This window comes from Ambystoma mexicanum, chromosome 2q, assembly GCF_040938575.1.
Source record: "Ambystoma mexicanum isolate Mex_15411 chromosome 2q, UKY_AmexF1_1, whole genome shotgun sequence".
Classification (NCBI taxonomy): Eukaryota; Metazoa; Chordata; class Amphibia; order Caudata; family Ambystomatidae; genus Ambystoma; species Ambystoma mexicanum.
In genome coordinates, this window is record NC_090924.1 from 1,481,390,500 (window position 1) to 1,481,412,835 (window position 22,336).

Genomic DNA, 22,336 nt, shown 5'->3' on the forward strand with positions numbered 1-22,336 from the left:
ATAATCTTTGCCTTTTACTCATCTTGAAAAGTATTCTGAAATAGTATTGAAGTATATTTGTGTTATATAATTGCCTCCTTCTAATTAATGTTTTATAACTGACCGATAAATAAGTATTTATCAAAGAAACCTTGAGTGTAAGAGTTTATTTGAACACCTGTGATTGTGGACCTCTGTGTAACATCATTACTGCTCACATTCCCCTCTTGAGATAAGCCTGGCTGCTCAGCCCTGCTACCAAAACTGTGCAATACAGACGTATACCAAAGGTTGGTTTGCTTACACCTGTGGTCATAGTTGTGGGTAGTGGTCCCAAAGGGTACTGCATACAAACTCTGCCCTACATGCAGGACCACCGAAGCAAGAAAAGTCCATCTCGAAAGCCGGGAATCGCAGTGTTGCTATGTGCGGTAGACGCAAGGAGCTGAAACACTGAACAGCCACTGAAAGTCAAGTTTGCAGGTTGCGAGTTTTGACTGTACAGCGCAGGAGTCCTCCCTCTTGTCCCCACGACTGAGGCCCAGGAACAGTGGGATCTGCAGAGCTGCACAAGAACAGGAGTAATCTGCTGCATCTCTTCCTCATTTTAAAGGTACTATACAAAGTTTGAGAGAACTTAACTTGTACTGTAGAGTTGCTTGCATCTTCTACTACTCACAAGTCTAATCAGCTTGTGGCCCTACATTTGATTCTTCTTTTCTTCAGACTTCTAAAACCTTTCTGCTCAGACTTTTCCATTTACCTACCCAGAGGTGCTTCATCCTATATAAGACTTTTGCCCATTGACTTTGGCTTAGACTGATTGAACTGAATTACTTTTTTTGGGGTGGTTATCCAAACGGATTTGCCTGCTTAAGAATATTTGTGATCTCTTGTATGTTCTAAATAACCTTTTCCTTTGACTTATTACTATATGACTCTAAATGCAACAGTGATATATTGATTTTGATGGGATTGGGTCCTCCGACGTATTCCATACCACAGTTATCACCACAGCTGTGCTGCTTCGGAAAATCTTTCGGCGTCTGCATCCTGCGTCGATGACGTCGATACACCGCCCTCGAGGACCTCCTCTGACGGCCGAAGTTATAAGTAGGACACACGACGCCCGTAGCCTCAGTTCCGTTTTTTCCGCGAACGTGTTCGCTTCGGGAATCTCGGCACGCCTCGACTCTTTGGAGTTTCTGTTGTTTCTCGGTTCTTTGAACCTGTTCGTTTTGTGAAGTTTGTCTACCTCGTCTTCCACCCCGCGTCTGGATTTAAGAAGTGCGGGGACTGTGGGTCCAAGATGTCGGTTACGCACTCGCACGACGCCTGCCTCTGGTGCCTCGGGGAGGCCCATGACACGGGTGACTGTGTCGACTCAGTCGCTCACGTCTAAAGTCTTGCGGGAGCGGAAGAAGATGATATCGGTAGGTGAGGTGTCTAAGCCACGGAAGTCGAGGTCTGCAGGGCTTTCGACGGACAATTCGAGAGGCGACTCTCCGCATAGTCGTCAGAAGTCCAATGGGTCTCGGTCCCGGAGTCGGTCCCGCCACTCCTCTGCCTCTTCGAGGCACTCCCGGTCGCCTTCCCCATCCTCTTCCGAGGACTCCGCCCGTCGGCGGGTCGCTTACCCTACCAAGCAGTCGACGCCGGAGGAATGGGCTTCCTTTGGGAAAAAAATGTTAGCGATTCTCGAATGGCAGGGCACCGGTCCGTCCGCGCCTCCGAGTGGGGTCGGTCGTGATCGGTCGAGAGACACCGCTCGCACGCCTTCGGGCTCGGGTGGTTGGCACGATTTGCGGGAGAGGTCCTGCTCGGACAAGGGGAATCGTTCTCGTTATGCGCGGTCCAGGTCCTCAACGCGCTCGAGACTGTGTGAACCTGTGATGTCTTTGAGGAAGACGTCTACGCCGGTGGTGCCGATGTCGTCGACGGACTCTTTCTAGGCTCCGCCTCCGAAGAAGTCGTCGGTGCCCAGGCTGTTTAAGGACACGCTCAGGGCACCGGCCACGAGGCCTGTGTCGACGCCATCGATGCTGTCGGCGCTGCGTTCGGCGTCGATGCCCTCGACGCCTTTCGAGGCTGTGTCGACGGGGGTAACTCGAGGCTCGGTGGAACCCCCTAGAAAGGCTCTGGCCAAGGTCAAGCATGGCTTTGGTTCACATTCTGTGCCTTCTTACCGCCATCTTGAATTTATTTCAGAGGTGAATGAGGGCTCTGATGATGGCATGTTTCCTAATACGGTGCCAGACGAGATTCCCTGCACAATGCTGGTGGGCTGGACACCTCTCCGGAGGTGGAGTTTTGTAGGCCTGAGCCTGGCTCACATGCCGACTCCTCGTACCGGCGCCTTATGTCGAGGGTCACCGAGTACTTGGGGTGGTCTGCTCCCCCGGGGGAGTTTCTTCAGGGTGACCTTACGGATATCCTCGACCTTGGTCCACCAACTGACCCGGTACTGCCGTTTCATATGGCGCTACAGAGGAGGGTGGTGGCGGCTTGGACTGCTCCAGAGAGTCTCCCGGCAGTCTTTGCCGCGAAAATACCGCCCAGCCAGTAGCGACCCCTGATGCTTGTCCATGCACCCCACTCCGGAGAGTTTGATGGTGCAGGCGGCTACAGCCCCGGCAAAGCAGGCGTCGTATCCTACCATCCCTCCTGATAGGGACGACAAGCGTTTTGACGGCTGGGCGAAGAAAGTGTTTTCTTCAGGTGGTATAGTGCTTCAGGCGGCCAACTCCGTATGTGCCTTGTCACGTTTCACGCACACTCTGTGGAAATGTTTCCTTAGCGGCTGAACATATTCCCAAAGGGGACGAACGTGATGGTTTCCTTGCCATGGTTCAGGATGGCAAGGATGCCATGTGTGAGGCCGATCAGTCGGGTTTGGACATGGCAGATTGCGTCAGCCGGTCCATGGCGGCGAGCACTGTGATACGCAGGTTTGCGTGGTTGCGGAAGTCGGGGTTTGCTCCTGATGTGCAGGCCTGGCTCCTCAACATGCCCTTTGACGGGGAACATCTTTTTGGCAGCAAGGCTGACGAGAGCTTTGAGGTTGCAGACCTCAAAAGCTGCAGCAAAGTCGTTGGGCGCTGCAGTTCGACAACCTCCGCCTTTTCGTCCTAGGGGACAGCAATGGAGGGGAGGTTCCTTTCGTTATTATTCATCCTTTGGTAAAGTGAGAGGACCTGCCAGTCAAAGGGGCCACCGTAGGGGTACCAGAGGTGGAAAACAAGGTACTCGACGTGCCAAGGCCGCTCGGGCTGTTGCCTCTTTGCCCTCAGGCAACGGCGCTTCAGCTCAGTCATGAAGCCATGTCCCATGGTTCGCCAGTTGGGGGAGGGGGGTAGGCTGGCGCAGCATCTTGCATAGTGGCGCGCCATTACTTCAGATGTGTGGGTTCTGGAGATCATGACCCACGGATACTGTCCACCGGGGAATCTCTTTGAAGAGTCCGGATCCGCTCCTTGCGCAGGAAATCAAATCCCTGCTGGAGAAAGGCGCCATAGAACTGGTGCCTGTAGCGGAGAGGAACAAGGGATGGTATTCCCCTTATTTTTTGATTTCCAAGAAAGACGGGGGCTTGAGACCCATCATGGACTTGCGTGGTTTGAACAAACTCCTCAGGAAGGACAAGTTCAAGATGTTTACTCTCTCTCAAGTCCTTCAGGCCCTTCAACTTCAGGACTGGTTGGCGTCTCTCGACCTCAAGGACGCTTATTTTCATGTGCCGATACATCCAAAGCACAAGAAGTACCTGAGGTTCGCGGTTGGCGACTCGCACTTTCAGTTTTGGGTCCTGCTGTTCGGATTGACCTCCGCCCAGAGGGTTTTCACCAAGCTCATGGTAGTGGTGGCAGCGCACCTCAGGAAAGGGGGGATTCACGTCTACCCCTACCTGGACGATTGGTTGATCAGGGCACGCTCTCCCGAGCAAGTCCTGGATCATCTGTCAGTCACCTGCCACTCCCTCCACAAGCTGGGCTTTTCCCTCAACTCAACGAAGTCCCATTTGACACCAACTCAGAGGCTCCAGTACGTCGGAGCAGTGCTCGACACGTCCCTGGGCAGTGTTTTCCTCCCCAGGTGAGGGCACATCACATTCAGCAGATGGTGCACAAGTTTCAGCTTGCCCATTGTCTCCCAGCGTTCGTGTTCTTGAGATTGCTCGGCCTCATGGCTTCCTGCATTCTTCTGGTGCCGGAGGCCAGGTTGCGGATGAGATCTTTGCAATGGGCACTCAAGCTCCAGTGGACTCAGTCCTCCGGCAGAATGTCGGACCCTGTTCAGGTGCCGTCCTCGGTAGCCCAGGACCTTCTGTGATGGGCCGTCGAAGACAATCTGATGAAGGGGGCTCCATTTTGGCTACCCTGGGCGGAGGTGACGATCGTGACGGATGCATCCCTCATGGGATGGGGAGCTCATGCCAACAAGTTGACAGTCAGCGGTCGTTGGTCTCTGTCGGAGTCCAGACTCCAGATCAATCTGTTGGAGCTGAGGGCCGTCAGGCTAGCCCTGAAGGCTTTTCTGCCGACTGTGCGAGGGAAGAATGTCGTGATCCTGACGGACAACACGGTGGCCATGCACTACCTCAACAAAAGGGGGGGGGGGCAGGGTCACTTCCTCTGTGCAGGCAGGCGATGCAGCTCTGGTTCTGGGCAATCCAGCAGGAAGTTTCTATCTCGGCAGTTCATCTGGCCGGAGACTAAAACGAGACAGCGGACGCTCTGAGCAGGCAGAGCGCGATCTCTCACGAGTGGGAGTTGGCTGAGGAGATTTTCCTGGAGATCTTCGCCCTTTGGGGGATCCCTCAAGTGGATCACTTCGCCTCCAGTGTCAACCGGAAGTGCAAGAGGTTCTGCTTGCGGGAATTTCCACCGAAAAGGGAGACGCGTTTGTGGTGGAGTGGTCATTCCCACTGCTGTACGCGTTTCCTCCAGTCCCCGTCATTCTGCAAGTGCTGCGGAGGGTACGGAGGTTTGGTTCCCGGATGATCCTCATTTCTCCGGCGTGGGCCCGGAGGATGTGTTACCCGGACCTTCTCGACTTGTCCATCTGCCCTCCACGTCGTCTTCCCTACCGAGGCGATCTGCTCTCACGGGAGGGGTGGTCAGGTTCTGCACCTAGAGGTCAGATCCCTCAACCTTTATGCTTGGTTTCTGAAAGGTTGAGGTATAAGGATTGGGACCTCCCTGAAGACGTGATGGAAGTGTTGCTCTCGGCCCGCCGGCCAGCAACAAAGTCCCTGTACCGTTGCCGTTGGCGTAAGTTCTGCGACTGGTGCAGGGTTAAGAATGTGGATCCTTTTGTTTGTGACATTCCCATGGTTCTGTCTTTTTTGCTTTCTTTGGCCCACAGGGGCCTTCAAGGGGGTACCATTAAAGGTTACCTGGCGGCGCTGTCCATATTTAAGCGCTCGTCTGAAGAGTGGTCCTATTTTAAAATTCCTTTAATTTCTCAGTTTCTGAAAGGGCTCACTAATTTGTTCCCTCAGTCACCTTTCCAGGTGCCCGGTTGGGATTTGAACCTTGTTCTCAAGTTTCTGATGGGTTCTCCGTTTGAGCCTTTGCAATCATGCCCTTTGAGACTGTTAACTCTTAAAACTGTGTTTTTGGTTGCGGTCACTTCCGCTCGCAGAGTGAGTGAGTTACAGGCACTTTCAGTTAAGCCACCCTTCACTGTGTTTCATAAGGACAGGGTTGTCCTTAGAGTTCGTCCTTCCTTTCTTCCGAAGGTGGTGTCGGAATTTCATTTAGGCGAGAAGGTTGCTCTTCTGCCTTTTTATCCTCCTCCACATCCTGGAGGAGAGGCTCCACAGGCTTGATCCTAGGAGAGCGTTAAGCTTTTATATTTCACACATGTCCTGGGTCATAGTGGACGATCAACTCTTCATTGGTTACGCTGGAAAGCATTTGGGACAAGCTGTGACGAAACCGACTTTGTTTCGCTGGATTATTTTGGCTATCTCTGAGTGTTACCGCTTGGCGGGTAAGTACCCACCAGTCGGCTTACGGGCCCATTCTACCAGTGGTATGGCTGCCTCTACTGCCCTACAGAGGGGTGTTCCTATTCGTAACATCTATGATGCAGCCACCTGGGCTTCGGTACATACTTTTGTACGTCACTACTCCCTCGATTCCATCCGGGGGCAGGATCTGGCCTTTGGCAAGGCGGTCCTTTACTCCGCAATTTGATTGGGCATTCTAAATTTCTGTTTTCTAAATTCTTTTCCCACCTCCTTGAATTGGTACTGCTTTGGGAGTCTGTCATAGATATGGAATACGTCGTCGGACCATCCCATCGAAAGAACGTTACCAGGTAAGAGAGTAACTTGTTCGTCCCCAGTACCCTACCAATTGAAGTCACCTGTGGGTGTAGGTAGTGTCTGTGTGCCATCCCAAAAGGGTATCTACTGATTTAGAGATATTAAGAGTGTGTATTTCATGAAGTGTATTTGAGTGTTACTATTATATTGCTCCCTTCTGAAGAAGGCTTATTCTAACTGACTGATAAATTAATTGTTTATTCAAGAAACCTTGAGTGTAAGTGTTTATTTGAATACTTGTAACTGTGAATCTAGTTGTAACTCCACTACAACTCACATTGACCCCTCTTTCGATAAGCCTGGCTGCTCAACACGCTACCAAAACTGTTTAGTACAAGCCTATACCAAAGGTTGGGTTTCCTATACCTGCGGTCAGAGAAGTTTGTAGTGTTCCCAGAGGGTACTGCATACAAACTTTGCCTAACAACGGTCACTTCTTAGATGACAGTCTTGCACAAAGTTAGAGAGTTTGTTGGAAGAAAAATCATGGTTGGGTCACAAGCTGTTAGACTTGTGTAGGGTATAGCTGAAATCAACTCTAGCAAAGTAGCTACTGCAAGTCTCAACTGAGGCAAGTACTCCAAATCGGAACAGCACCTTAGGTTAGAAGAAGTGGTCCAGCTGGCTTCTGTCTGGTTGCAGTGATGCAGATCCTGGGTTCCTGGCCCTCAGTCGTGGGGACAAGAGGGAGGATGTCTGGAGGACGGCTGCTACTGGCTCTTGTCAGATCAACAGCACTTTGCGGTTTCAGCGCTCGGTAAACAGCAGCACTTTGGATCTCGGACACCGATTGGGCTTCCTTCACTCCTCGATTCCTGCACTCTGGTGAGGAGACTTGAGCTCTGGTGGTCCTGCTTCTGGAGGGTCCTGGGGAGACTCGCTTCTGGCCGGATTAGACATTGCACACGACTATGGATTTCTCGACTCCTGGCACGGTTCCTGCAGCAGCAAAGAAGTACAGCCAGTCGGGGAAGATGGTCCAGTGGAGTTAGTCTCAGGGTTAGTTGGTCCCACTAGCCCAAGGGGAAAAAGTCGTCCCTTCCGGAGCTTCTCTTGTCAATCAGAAAAAGGAGTTTCAGCACAGCATCAGGGCTTCATCTGGCAATTCAAAGGTCCAGGAGGCTGCAGCAAGGTTCGTTCACGGTTCCTTCGTCTGGTGGTTCTTCCCAATGTTTGACTGTCTACGTCTTCTCCCATTCATGCACAGCCTAGCTGTCACTTTAACAGCAGGGTGGCTGTCCTAGAAGGACAGCCAGCCAATCAGGACTGGGTGCATTCAGGCATTCCTAAAGCCAAAGGACTGGGGAGTTTCGGGCACCTTCCTCACTTCCTGCCCTTCCAGACACACTGGAGCCAGAGGCAGCTTTCAGTACTGAAGCCTGACAAAGGCAAAACAAACAAAGGGCTAAAATCTGGCTTGACATGAGAGTAAAACCCAATAAAGAACTTACAAACAGAAAATGACGGAAAAAGGCTGGGCCATTTTAACGAAATGGTCACTGATGGGTGCTATACTGCCACTGAGAATTCAGCCTGCGGTAGAAAAGCACAATGGTAGGAAAATTAAACCACTGCCACCAGCCATTTAAAGTAGTAAGAGTAACATAAATAATGTTCTGATGCTTGTTAATCTGCTTAGAATCTTATGCTGTGCATATGGTCCGACATCCAGTGGTAACCGCAGAGTATTGCATCTTGTCTTTCGAGTACCGAAAGTGGACGTCGGCAAAGGCGTGTCTGTAACACTATCCCTATCGTGACGTGTAGTGTACCCAAAATCCCTCACGCGCTGAGGTCCCTCAGATTTTTATTTCTGCCCAGATAACTTGGCGCCCTATAGCGGAGCTCTTACATAAGACATTGTTTATCTTAAACCGACTTGTCAGTTATTCCCCCTTCAAGTCACTTCGACGCAAAACAACTTTGAAGAAGACTGTGGGGTATTTGTCTACGGCGGTGGATTTCGGGGCCTAAGATCCGGCGGCTAAAGCATCCACGTGGCTGGGCCCTCTGGCCGGCCTTCACAGTAGGGAGAGTGGGGTCAGGGTGGCCATATCTTCTTTCCCCCGCTTTGCCCTCTAGGTGTGGTCATCTTTGTTTACATCTTCCGCTATGGAAAGGACTCCATTTAGGTTCTGCCCTAAGCGTAGGGTCAGATACCCGTGGAAAGACTAGCACAGAACATGTAATTTTTGTCTCCCCTTAGATCACGACGAGAAGCCGTGTGCGGCTTGTAAATTCCTTCGGCCTAAGTCCCTTAAGGAGGGCCGTGTAAAGCGGTGCCTCTTCCCCCACCGCCACACCCGCCGAAAGTGACATGGGCACCTGCGATGACCAAACATCTGTTGCTGATGTCATAGACCTCGAGGCGGACACTTCTAGTTCCGCCACGCCCGTCCCCGACCCTTCAAGGCCTGACGCTAGTCTCGCTTCAGGAACAACACCCGGCAACAGGGGCGTACAAAGAATGCATCACACTAAACTATTTCGACAGGTATGTCGAAAAAGGTTAAAGCGCCAGCCGGGCCGTCAAATTTCGGCAGATTCCTCGGATCGTTAAGATCAGCAGCCTTCCCCGCATCCGCAGCAGCGTTTTGCGACTGGGCATTCCAAAACAAACAAGGGCGCTACCCCTAAATCAGGTTTACACATCGAAGCGCAGACTTTCGATGCTCCATCTATCCCTAAAGGCCCGGTAGGCCCAAAATCTACAACTAGGCCTCAAGGCGAGAAACCTACCGCTAGGCCCTCTAACCCCACGGTAGGTGACAAATCTACTGATAGACCTTCAGACCCACTAACTCACGCCGATTCGGCGGTGATTGAACACAGTATCGCAAGAATTACTTCGGCGGTTGGGCTGATACCTACTCTGTCGAAAAACATGGGGCAGGCCGCGGGCAAATCTATAGATATGCCATGGTGCCCCGATTCTCGCGAGACCTACGAGGACAGGTAGGAGCCTCTTTCCAACACCCTCAGTGACAAATTACGACACCAAGGGGCGGAAGATGTTTTTCTACCCGTAGTCCCTTCTGGTTCCTCTAAGTGGACAAGGGAGAAATTTAAAGGGTGCATGGATCGTCTTGAAAAAATGATCAAAACCTCCTTCTCTGAAAAGATCTTGTGGAGAACCTTATCTTAAATTGGCTTCACATTTCCAAGAAGATCAGCCCTCGGGCCCCGTCCATCATGAAGACATCGTCCAGATGGACATTTATCAGGACATTTGAGGACCAGGCGGATGCCACGGACAATTGGGAAGAAACCCAGCAAGTGGAGACGGACCCATGGACACTCCCCCAACAAGATCAGGACACTGATGTTCTGTGCCTGGATTCTCCTCCGTCCACCCCGGCTCGCCAGGCCTCGCCTGTACACGACGAAATGGCCTTCAATGCCATTTTAAGCAAGGCAGCGGATCACTTCCAAATCAATACTCAAGAAGCTGTACCCGAGCAGGACTTTGTGGAGGACATTCTCAAGGAGCCCTGAAGAGGCGCCTCTGGATAAAGAATCCAAGAGGTTGTATGCCTTAGGTAAGCGGGTTACCTCAGCTGCTGCATATACAACACGCATAGCGAATAACACTACGCTGCTGGCGAGTTATGCAGACGCTCAATGGAACCTAGTACAGGAAGGTCTCCAGGAAGTCCCAGAACCCGTCTGGTCCAGGCTTCTCACCATTGTGGCCGAAGGCAGGCAAGTAAACCAGAATGTAATAAAGAACACTCTGGACACTGCTGAGACAGCAGGCAGGTCTCTGGCCCAGGGCACTTTACTTAAGCGGCACGCTTGGCTTCGTAACTCAGGTTTCAAGCCTGAGACACAGGCCGCTCTCATCAACAAACCCATTGGAGAAACTAACCTCTTCGGAAAGGCGGTCGATGAGGCCCTGGAAACGGCCAAAAAAGACCATGAGACTCTTAAGTTCCTGCAACAGATTACTCAAAACCTTCCCCCAAAGGGGAGGTAATTCTCGTCTGTCCTTTCAAGGGCAGTCCCGTGCAAGTCAGAACTACTATAGCACGGGAAACTTTAATGCTGGACAAACATCAGGAAACCCTGCATACTACCCACCAAGGGGTCAGATGCGGCAAAGCCAGAGGTAGAGGCCCCAATTCTAGAGGAGCCGCAGCCTCTGGTCAGAAATGACTATCAGATCCAGGTCCCCTCCCATGACACCCCAGTCGGGGGGCGCTTAACATCTTTCCTCACGGCATGGGAGGGGATAACTTCCGATTAGTGGATCATAAAGACGGTTGCCCACGGGTACTGCGTGGAATTCGCCCAACCTCCACAGTTCAGACCACTACGCTCACGGCACCTCTCACCGGACCATCTGGAGATCCTGAATCAAGAGGTGGAAGCGCTGCTGGGAAAGGACGCCATAGAAGCCGTCCCTTTTCTTCAGGTAAACAAGGGTATTTATTCAGTGTACTTCCTTGTACCCGAAAAGGACCTCCCCATGCACCCTATTCTAGACCTGCACCCTGTTCTAGACCTGCGTACAAGTTCATAAAACCTCAAAAGTTTTGCATGGTAACGCTACAGGAGGTGATCCCACTATTGAAACAGGGGAACTACATGGCAATATTGGACATGAAAGATGCATACTTTCATATTTCAATGTTGCCAGCGCACAGAAAATATCTAAGGTTCATGATAGAGGACAGGCATTACCAATTCAAGGTGCTCCCCTTTGGCATCGCCTCGGCGCTGAGGGTGTTTACAAAAGTTCTGGCAGTAGCAGTAGCACACCTGCGCAGACTATCCGTCCCGGTTTACCCTTACCTCGAAGACTGGCTCATAACAGGAGACTCGTACGACACATGTTTTTTGAACACCCAAAAAACCGTAGACCTTCTGTTCAGTCTGGGTTTCTCTATCAACGAGAAAAAATCCAGTCAAATAAAACAATTTCTTGGAGCTCTAATCCAGATGAAAGACGGCCTTGTCTTCCCCTCCAATGAGAGGTTTCAGAACATTATTTTTCGGATCCCTCGGTAAGTAGCCAGTCGGGAGGTGACGGTGCGCAAAGCCATGCGTTTTCTAGGAATGATGGCGTCATGCATATACTTGGATCCCCACACACGGCTGCTTATGCGTCCCATGCAAGAGTGGCTCAACAGCCAGTGGTGTCAGGCCAGCGGACAATGGGGAGATCTGGTAGTTGTCTTGCCAGCCCTCGTTCTCTGTGCAGTGGTGGTCAAGGGAAAATCTCTTGAAGGGGAAAACCTTCATCATCCCTGCAGTAGAAGCCACTCTCACGACAGACACATCTCACGGGGTGGGGCTCACCTGCTTCAACAGACAGCGCATGGAGTGTGGTCCTCACAAGTAGCGTCCAACCATATAAATTTACCTGAGCTATTAGCGGTGTTCAAGGCATTAAAAGCCTTTCATATGCAACTACAAGGGAAGACCATGAAAATTCTAACCAACAGCACTACAGCCATGTATTACCTGAACAAACGGGGGGCACTCACTCTCCAGGGCTATCCAAGCTGTCCCAAAACATTTGGATGTGGGCTCTCAAACACAAGATGTTTGTTGTCCCAACATGTTCCAGGGGAACTCAATCTTCTGGCAGACGTGCTCAGCAGAGATTTCCCTCTGCCCATAGAATATGAATGGCGTCTGCATCACGGTTATACAGTACCTTCTGTCTGGCCAAGCGGTTCATTATATTAAGGTTCCTAGTTATAGACACAGACTACATGACAATACATGGATCCAATGTGTGGGCGTGCTTGGTATGGTGTCTGAAAATGCCTCACGGCGTTGTAGACACACTCCACGCATACGAGCGAAATTGCCATGGCGAGCTACAGTCCCGTCATGCCACTCACGTGGGAAGGTGGGACTGGAGGCACGTCCGCCATGTCCAATCCCAGACGGCGGGCATCGCCATGACAATGACAAAACTTAGCCCGTCGCGGGTACGCGTATTCGCGACGCGACCCGTTTCACGAGAGATTTGACATGAGAACTGTGGAGGTAAGGAGCTCCGTGTGGGATTGATGAATAGTAACTTTTCGAGTAAGATTAAGGGGAAGCTCATTACCGCTTTGTTTCTATCAGGGAGACTCCATTGATGTATGCGCTTGTATGCAAGGCGCCACCATTCTTTAAAGCAAGCTAAAGTAAACGCACACCTGAGAGTTTGTGCAGACACGGAGGTGTAGATAACTATACTCTTAACAATCATATGGAGACTAATGAAAGTACTGTTGCGTTTTCTTTTCTTTTTTGATTTAACAACATGATGGGAATTGTCCTGTGACAACACTTACTTACGTGATGGTATGTACATTTGAAATGTATATAATTTGTCTACAATGCAGTGGTATTGATTGTGTTAAAATGTAGCCCTGAAGATGGTGCTGTGCACCGAAATGCATTGGCAAGAGCTGATTCTTTAAATTGAGGAATTGCGCATTCGCCTAAAAGCATTGTGTGAATAAAACACAAACCTATTAGTAGATATTTGAAGAAAGTGTTTTGAGATCACATCTTGTAACTGCCTGGGTTAGAACCAATTCAACTCCAAACATTCTAACATCACACTCCACACTCACAGCCTACATTCTGAGGATGGCATCAGTCCTGGCACAGCATACATGCAAGCATAAGAGCCAACCCTAACACCTCCTTTCCTACAACAACAAACACACCTCGAGCCCACCTGTCGTAAGCCAACCCTAACACCTCCTCCTCTTGCAAAATGACAAACCCACAATCACACACTTGCAAACACTCCTCACACTCAAAAACTGTGCCAACAGACGTAACTAACATCCTACGACAGACCCAGCCACCACAACTACGTTCCTAACCAAATAAAATACCACAAAATCTACTTCCATTCCCCCTTGCCACAAAGAAACCTCGTACTGCCACTTTTGAGCACTAACTCCCCAAACCGGGATAAACCGGATACTGTCGTAACAACACAGGACACTTACTAACAACCCAACAATCTATCCTGGTCAACAAAGAACCACACACACAACTCATACCGCTGTTAAATCAATTCAGAAATTCAAGCAAACACACACCAAGTCACCAACCACTCAATCACACCAATAAATCAAGGCAACCAGCTGTCGCTAAAACCACCACCAGCACTAGCTACATATGTTGGCCAGACACATGAGCCCTTCTGAACAATTCAAAACACCCCAAAGTGAGCACAGCTGCGCAGATGGAATGTTGCCAGGCTTCTAGAATTGACCAAGAACAATTCCAGAAACCACCTAAAAGTTTTAAGAAAGGAAGAAACAAAATGCAAGGTCATCTGCATCTTCAGAATTTCCAATGAAATTTCTGGACCGTAACAACTCTGTAAGTTCAACAAAAACAACATCAAAGCTTCAGGTACTAGTCTCCTACTAGATGCATCTGGACACCGCAGAGCCACAACCAAAAATAACATCAAAGCTTCACGTGGACTCAACAGAGCCACAAATCACCACAACATCAAAGCTTAAGGCGCTAGTCCCCTGCTAGACACTTCTGGACTACACAAAGTCACACATCACCATAACATCAAAGCTTTTCAAAGCTTCAGGTGCTAGACACCCATCACCATAACATCAAAGCTTTTCAAAGCGTCAGGTGCTAGTCCCCTGCTAGACACCCATCACCATAACATCAAAGCTTTTCAAAGCGTCAGGTGCTAGTCACCTACTAGACACCTCTGGACCACACAGTCACACATCACCATAACATCAAAGCTTTTCAAAGCTTCAGGTGCTAGACACCCATCACCATAACATCAAAGCTTTTCAAAGCGTCAGGTGCTAGTCCCCTGCTAGACACCCATCACCATAACATCAAAGCTTTTCAAAGCGTCAGGTGCTAGTCCCCTACTAGACACCTCTGGACCACACAGTCACACATCACCATAACATCAAAGCTTAAGGCGCTAGTCCCCTGCTAGACCACTCTGGACTCCCACAGAGTCACTCTCAACTTGACAAGCTTCCATACCAGTCTGCCTCTTGCAAAGAAATCACTGACCCTGCAGGGTTACAAAACACCAAATACCTCCAACTCCACAGAGTTCCTTGACCACTCCTTGGTCATGCACAGGACTTCATGACCAATACTGTTCATGTACCAACACACTACACTGAAAACACAACACTTGACCTGCGTCACCACTCGCACCTCTCCACAAATAATTCATGACACAACACTGTAAACCCATACATAGAATGTAAGGCTGCTAGACAGCGTTGCAGTCGCCCTAGCAGGAACTTTGGGTCACACATCCACAACACACAAGCAACACACCAAACCTACAATGCCTCAAAAATTGTTATTCTAAACACATTCAACAAATACGTTGGCACATTGTACGTTTAATTCATGCATGTCATATGTCCTAAAAGTCCATGTTGCCATTATCAAGGCAACTCTAAGATCCTAAAATGCCTCAAGCGTTATACTAAGCATAATAGGAAAATTAAAACACTGTCTTGATTGTGCACCTCAACCAACCTCATATATGCCACTCCAAGAACAACACCTGTTAAAATATCAGAGTGGCAACCGACTTTAGATGAATCCTAAAAGTCCATGTAGCTAACTAAAGCCAACATTAAAACCTAGAAAGCCTCAACTTTGTTACTTCTGGAAATTACACACAATCCTTAAAAGATGAATGCCTTATAGTTGCATTTCAGTTGCATTTCACAAACCACAAATCATACATTCAACAGCATCACCCTCTGACACTAATAACATCCATGCAAACACCCACTCTTAAGCTCACAACAGTGTACCATTGCCACTAACTGCAATATTATTCAAAGCTAACCCCTCTCTCCCCCCCACCCCCCTTGATGATGACCATCATTGCACCCAAGGATAAACATTTCATATGAAGCAACGAAGAGACCAGTAAAACAATGGAAAATGATGCACGTTAGCACAGAGTCTCACTTGAACACTGCATGCTGGACATGACCTGCGGTGGCAAAGTTGCACTTCTGAAGCATTAACTACGTTGACCCTGTTTTGCGCCAACTTGATGGTCAGTCCTCCTCGCCTGGCGTTGCACTCTCCTCACATGGGACGCGCTGAAACTACTCATCCCCCGGCTGATCTCCTCACTTCCTGATGACGTAGAGACGCACCCACGGGTCCCTTACTCTAAAGTCATTACATGTTTTTTCCGGTCTCTTCAAGCCTCGTACTGCAAACGCCAGAACAGCGAACTCCAGTGCTGTTCCAGACGCAAATTCAGGTAACCACATAGTTCCAAACTGAATCGCCATCACCTACTGCCAGGGTGAGGACGTCATCAATCAACCCCTGGTCTCCACAAGTAAAAGATCTCTCCTGGCACCAGCGGTCCAACGGACAAAGAAGTCCACACAGTTATTAACTCCAAGGGCTGATCTCCAGTAACTACACAGCCCGCACAGCTTTCACGATGAGGAACGCTGTCTCTGATCACTCCAGAAAGACATACTTCTGCTTTCCTGATAACAGCAGCACTTCTTTTCCCTCATCGAGTCGCCTTTACACAACTACAGCTGCTCCTAGCTGGGCAGACAACTCAACCACATAATGCACAACGTTGGGACAGGCTGCCTCTGAAAGCCCTGAAACAGCCCTGGGTACTTCTATTCTCCTGAATCTTGGGCAGCCTCTAATGACACGGCCTGGGCTCCAGCAGGTCGCTCTCCACTCTACCCAGGGGTGTCCTTGGACAGGCTGCACCTTCCAGCCCTAGGTGGTGGCCGCTGCCCAGTGCATGGGGGGCAGTGGTCTCTCCCTCTCTCCCATTCGCTTGTCCTCTTGCCTGCACCCCCGCAGCAGAGTCTCTCCTCCTCTCTCACATGACATCACACGGGTACCTGTTTCTCTCTTTCCCTTCACCATTTTTGGACCATCCTCGTCCCCAATTGTTATGACCGCTTCTTGGTCATAGGGTTCACTCATCAAGGACACTCGGGATACACAGGTCAGGTACTCTTAGTGGTTACTTTATTAGGCTTCTTAGTTACAGGATCAGATGTCATCAAGTCATTGAGATATCAAGAGGATCAGGGATAGAAGCCCACTGGCTCCCACCACCCAGGCTCACATCTTGTAACTGCCTGGGTTAGAACCAATTCAACTCCAAACATTCTAACCTCACACTCCACACTCACAGCCTACATTCTGAGGATGACGACAGTCCTGGCACAGCACGCATGCAAGCATAAGAGCCAACCCTAACAACACCTTTCCTACAACAACAAACACACCTCGAGCCCACCTGGAGGAAGCCAACCCTAACACTCGAATACCCAGGGCCTTGTAGCACTTAGGTTCTTACGCTATGACTGAGCTTGATCTGTCTTCCACCAGGTATTCACTGTGCTCTGACCAGGTGATGCTTACCTTTATTTCTCTGGAAATTAATGCCCAGGCCTCCAATGCCCAGGGACTAGTAGCACTTATGTTCTGAAGATAAGATTGGGCAAAACTTTCCTAGCACTAGTGCAGGTTGTCCTTGGCCACCCTGATATGCATTAGTAAATACATGAAGTAAATTGAATGGGCAGCGTTAAATGTAGCTGCTAAAGGCTGTAGTGTAATATGTGTACATTGTGAAATGTAGGTAAATATTGCTTTGCAGCTAGTGAAATGTCATTCTTTTCCTGGTGTCAATAGCCTGCCTGGGTTTGAGTAGTCTGTCACTTTGGGTAACTGTGCTATTTTATCTTTACCAGGTAACCAGAGAAGAAAGGCAAGTTGTCAAACCCCTCTACGACCGTTATCGCCTTGTGAAACAGATGCTGACGAGAGCAAGTATTACACCCATCCTCGTAAGTGATCTCAAAATCACCAGGGATTACTCTGTCTTTGCTTTAGAAACTAAATGTTTATGGTCTTTGATTAGTTGAAAAGTTGTGGCTATTCTACTCCCATCCATGGTTAATAGACTGTGATTTTACAATGCGATTACTAGTGATACCCTATGGCTACTACAGGATGCTAAAGGCTGCCCAACTGAACGCCCGTACCTATATATATGTGATCAAAGGAGTGAGCGCAAGAAGCTCTGACACACACTTAGGCATACCCTTGCATTATCTAACTGCACGCCCTTCGCCTAGCTGCATTTGCATTTGGTGGGTGTTGGGACAGTTTTTCTGAAGTCCAAGCTTAGCAAGACCATTCAACTGAGGCAGTACAAGACTCCACTCTTAGTATAAGGCTGTACCGCCTGTGTATTTGGTATTGTAGACAGATCAGCCAGGCTTATCCTAGGAGGGAGAGAGGGCTGTAGGAAAGTACATTGAATCTGTAGTTCACCAAGGACTCAAAAGAAACGTTGAAAACCAGAAGTATTTTAAAAAATGAAGGTTTATTATAAATACTAGTAGGCCAAGTCAAGTCTTGGGGTAAGTACTGGTCATAGTCATAAACACACTTAAAGAAACGCACCATAATGCTTGAAGGTACACAAGTCAAAGTATAAAACCTTCTTCAGAATACCTAACCGTAATTCTAGAGAAGTCGGCCCTTATCCTGCACATCTATTCATGGGGAGTAAAAACCATTAGTTACTTTTAGATTACGTTGCATTAAAATCAGGGTAGTAGACCCCGTCAGTTATGCAGTGACCCTCCGCAATGAAATCACGTAGTAAACCAACCTTGTTACTAGGATACTTTTCTGAATAGTGGAACGCTCATTCAAGGAACATTCTATACCTATAACTGCGTTGATGCTAGTAAGGGAGAATTCTCAGAAATGTGCTAATTCCCTTCTACCTTAGAGACCCCAGCTCTTTTGCTGGACTTTAGGACTTTTTGTTTAATTTTTATTGTAGAGAGAGCAAGACCTTTTTCCCACTCTCTCATGCATTTTATTTGATTTTAACTGTTTTTCTTTTGGTTTTGGAGTCTGACAAGCTCCATAGGATCATCTTTTTACATTGTGACACACATCCTCAGAGCAGTGTCGCATATAAATCCTTCGGATTTCTGCTAAGGTTTAAATACCTTCTCTTGGTGAAACCACTGTTTCAAAGAGCAGTAAAGTGAAATTGACTTTACTTACATTTTGTAAAGTTCTAGACCCAGCACACACTACCTTACCATAGGGTGCTGGAGGGGTTACTTAGTACTCCCTTTGTCTAGATTCTCATGTAACATTGTTATGTTACCCTTTCTACAATTAATTGCTGGTGGCAGTGTTTTACTTATTCCTACCAGTGTGCGTTTTTACTGCAGGCTGAATCCTCAGCTGCAGTATTGCACCCATGGGTTCCCATTTTGGCAAAATGGCCCTGGTCTTCTTTTTTCGCCATTACTTGCTGGAAAGGTCCTCCTTGAGGTTTACTCTGCATGCCAAACCAGGTTTGGTCCCTGTTATGAAGAATTCTCAGAAATGTGCTAATACCCTTGTACCTTAGAGACCCTCAGCTATTTTGCTGGACTTTAGGACTTTTAATTTCTAACCTGAAAAGAGTGAAAACTTTTTTCCCCACTCATGTATTTTTTCTGTGATTTGGACTTTGAGTCTGACAAACTCCATAGGCATCATCTTTGCATTGTGACACACACCACCTCCAGTGCAGTGGCAGAGGGAAGTCTCTTAGATTTTCCAAAGGTTTAAATACCTTCTCTTGGTAAAAACTACTGTTTCCAAGAGCAGTGAAGTGAAATTGACTTTACTTACATTTTGCAACTATCTAGACCTAGCACACACTATCTTACCATAGGGTGCTGGAGGGGTTACTTAGTATCCCCTTTGTCTAGTTTCTCATGTAACATTTGTATGTTACCCTTTCTACAATTAATGGCTGGTGGCAGTGGTTTACTTATTATTACCATTGTGTGTTTTTACCGCAGGCTGCGTTCCCAGCTGCATTAAGGCACGCATGGGTGCCCATTTTGTCAAAATGGCCCTGGTCGTCTTTCGTCATTTCTTGTCGGAAAGGTCCTTCTTGAGATTTACTCTGCGCGCCAAACCAGGTTGGTCCCTTTGTTCGTTTTGCCTTTGGCGGGATTCACGAGTGAAGCCCGCCTCCTGGCTCCAGTATGTCTGGCAGGGTCAGGACTTACCAAGCCTGAGCCACCTCAACAGAGTGCTGGACCCCAGATGTGAGGAAAGTCTGAAGTGGTATCCGAGAACCGCGGTGTTGCCATTTGCTGTCAGACGCGAGGAGCTGAAACCGCGAAGTGCAGCTGAATTGAAGTTGGCTCATTGCTGCCGCTGACCTTCCCATTGCAGTGCAGGATTCCCCAGACGTCCTCCATCTTGTCCCCATGACTGAGGCCAAATAACAAAAGGATCTGGAGAGCTGTACAGGAACAGAAGCCAGCTGGAACTATTTCTTCTATCCAAAGGTACTGTAAAGTTGAGTTCTTGTTGTGTAGCCTTACTTGTACTCAGTTGAGACTGGTCTTGGTTGCCCTTGCAGAGTTGCTTGCATGTTTTTAGCCCGCCTCCGGCTCCAGTATGCCTGGCAGGGGCAGGAAGGTAAGGATGTACCTGTTAGGCAAAGTTTCTAAGCAGTACCCTTTGGGACCTCTACACACAACTAGGACTACAGGTGTAAGCAAAACCAGACAGTTTTGGTAGTGGAGCTGAGCAGCCAGGCTTCTCAATGGAGAATGTGAGCTGTAATGATGTTACACAGCAATTTGGGGAAATACTAAAGTCTGGCCAAATACCCGAGAGCTGGAGAAAATCTATCTTGGTGCCAATACTAAAAAAAAGGGGATAGATTAATAACAACTAATTGCAGACTGCTGGCGATGATGGACTCTAGTCCGAAACTCTTCGCGGGAGTCCTGTTGGAAATACTGAATAATTGGACAGAAAATAAGAACATATTGAGTCTGTTTCAAACAGGTTTGTGGAAGAGCTATGGGACAACTAACATCGCAGCTTTGCAATTTTTGAGAGCAATACGCCCAAAAGGGGAAAATCCATTATAATCTTACGTCCCGTCCCCTTTCCTCCATACTGTATGGGCATCCCTTCCAAAGGACGGGAGACAGAACCTTTTTCACCAGAAAAACCTTCTTCCCCTTTAAATTTAGAGGCGTGCAGGGGTGCAGCCCAGGGAGCATGCGCTGCCCTGACTCCGCTCTGCGGCGCCACACCCAGTCCCCTTTTCCGCGTCGACAGGAACGGGCTAAATTCACCAGCGCTCCTGGGTTTGGCTTCGGCCATGTAATTCCATGCGCACATACTTCTTCTTAGTCTTTTTTTTTCATCTATCATTCAGGTACTCGGTCCTTAGGCGTCACGCTCCTCCCCGGCGCATGTCGACTTCTACAGGGTTCAGCAGGTGTTCATCCTGCAACGGGCTCTTCACCCCCCCAACTTCAGATCCCCACGCCCTCTGCCTACGTTGCCTTGGCTTAGGCCATGGTTGGCAATCCATGTTCGGCGTGTGCTCTATGTCCTCGAAGGTGCTAAAAACAGGCTAGCCAGGTGGAGGGAGCTCTTCCATAGGTCGCCTCCAGAGGATCTCGAGAACTTCGTGCAGCATCGAACCAAGTCCAAGGTAGGGCCGATATTTTCTAGTGCACCCCACTAGGGAGACTCCTTCCCAGGGACTCTCCCGTGCAGGAGGAACCGGCCAGGTCTTTCTACCGGCACGTGCACCGAGGCTGCTTCAGCTACCGACCTTCGAGTCGAGGGATCCTCAGATCCTCCCGGGCACAGTGTCGAGGGACGGGAAGGTTCTTGTACCGAGTCTTCACCCGAGGGGCTCCGCCTTTGTACCGGCACCATGGCCGAGGGGCTACGTCCTAACACCGGCAACATGTCCGAGGGGCCACGCCCTAACACTGGCAATACGTCAGAGTGGGCGCCTAAACGCAGCTCTTCCGCCCCCCCCCGGGTCGAGGGTGCCTCACCTACCGGGCTGAAGCCAGAGGAGCAGGGTAGGCCTCGTTATCCCCACGCAAGAGTCTTGGACGAGGCCGGGCCCAGCGGGCCGTGCAACACGTCACAGGCACGTGGCAGGCATTGCCGCTGCGCCAGAAAGAGAAACCCGTCCGCCACTCCAGGAATTCTGCGAAGAAAGAGTGTCAAGGTGGGACTGGCCTCAACCAGGTACGTGGCCTACAGTCTACCCTTCATTTACGCAGGGCAGCTTTCCTTTGCATTAATATGGACAGGGGAGGCAGTGCCCCAGCATCTCCCCGCTACCCTGTCAGTACCAACTGCCACCTCTTTGACCATTGAGGAGGTACTCTTCGAGAAGTTCCTCGGCCTCATGTGGTCTCCTCAGATGGGGTTATCAGACGCAGTCAGGGAAGTCCTCCCCGCCATGCTAGAGGCACCACAAACGGCTCCACCGGGCCCCCAAGTCCCAGTGCAGCTGCCTCCCTGCCTCCTCCGGCTCCACAGCGAACTCTGCAACCTCCACTGCCTTCTCAGCCTCCGGCTGCGGTCCCTGTGCCCCAGCATCCGGCGCTATCTTCTCCTCCTCCACAGGATCCTCTAGACCCGCAGGATACGGATGAGGAGGAGGAGGACCCGGACACGCATCCTCAGCCTTCCACGAACGCCTTGCTGACCTGGTGGAGTACCTGGGCCTCCCCCGACCCGAGGTCGATCAGCCGGCAGAGGGGGTTCTGGCATAAGTCCTCAAGCGATGCCCCTCTGCCAACACAGGGATTCCACTGCAAACCGATGTAGTCTCCCTGGCAAAAAAGGGTTGACTTAAATCCCACTCGGTACAGCCGGTCAATCGACGCCTGGACACCAAGTACAGGCAGATGGAAGGCGATACACTCTTGTTCTCGACCCATCCTCAGCCACACTCCTCAGTGATCGCTGCAGCATCACTAAACTCCAAGCCACAGTCTTCCTCAGCCACCTCCTCTGCGGCGTTGCTAGACAAGATGATCTTGGAGGCGTACGGCAAGATCATCTACTCCAACGCCTCCTTGCATCTTCGTGAGGCCAACACAGATGCCATGCTGGTTGTGCCAACCAAAGGTTGTGGCGGGAATTTGCGGACTTCCTCCTGGAACTCCCCACACAGTGCCA

At 49.6% G+C, this 22,336-nt stretch overlaps 1 protein-coding gene across 3 annotated transcripts in view; it reads left to right on the plus strand.

The window, feature by feature from the left end:
- Window positions 1-22,336, plus strand: part of FAM13B (family with sequence similarity 13 member B) — a 694,693-nt gene that overhangs the window by 491,778 nt on the left and 180,579 nt on the right. For all 3 annotated transcript variants that reach the window (XM_069649076.1, XM_069649078.1, XM_069649077.1), the window contains exon 18: window positions 17,044-17,139. In XM_069649076.1, the coding sequence (XP_069505177.1) occupies window positions 17,044-17,139 (96 nt within the window). The remainder of the gene's footprint in view (window positions 1-17,043; window positions 17,140-22,336) is intronic.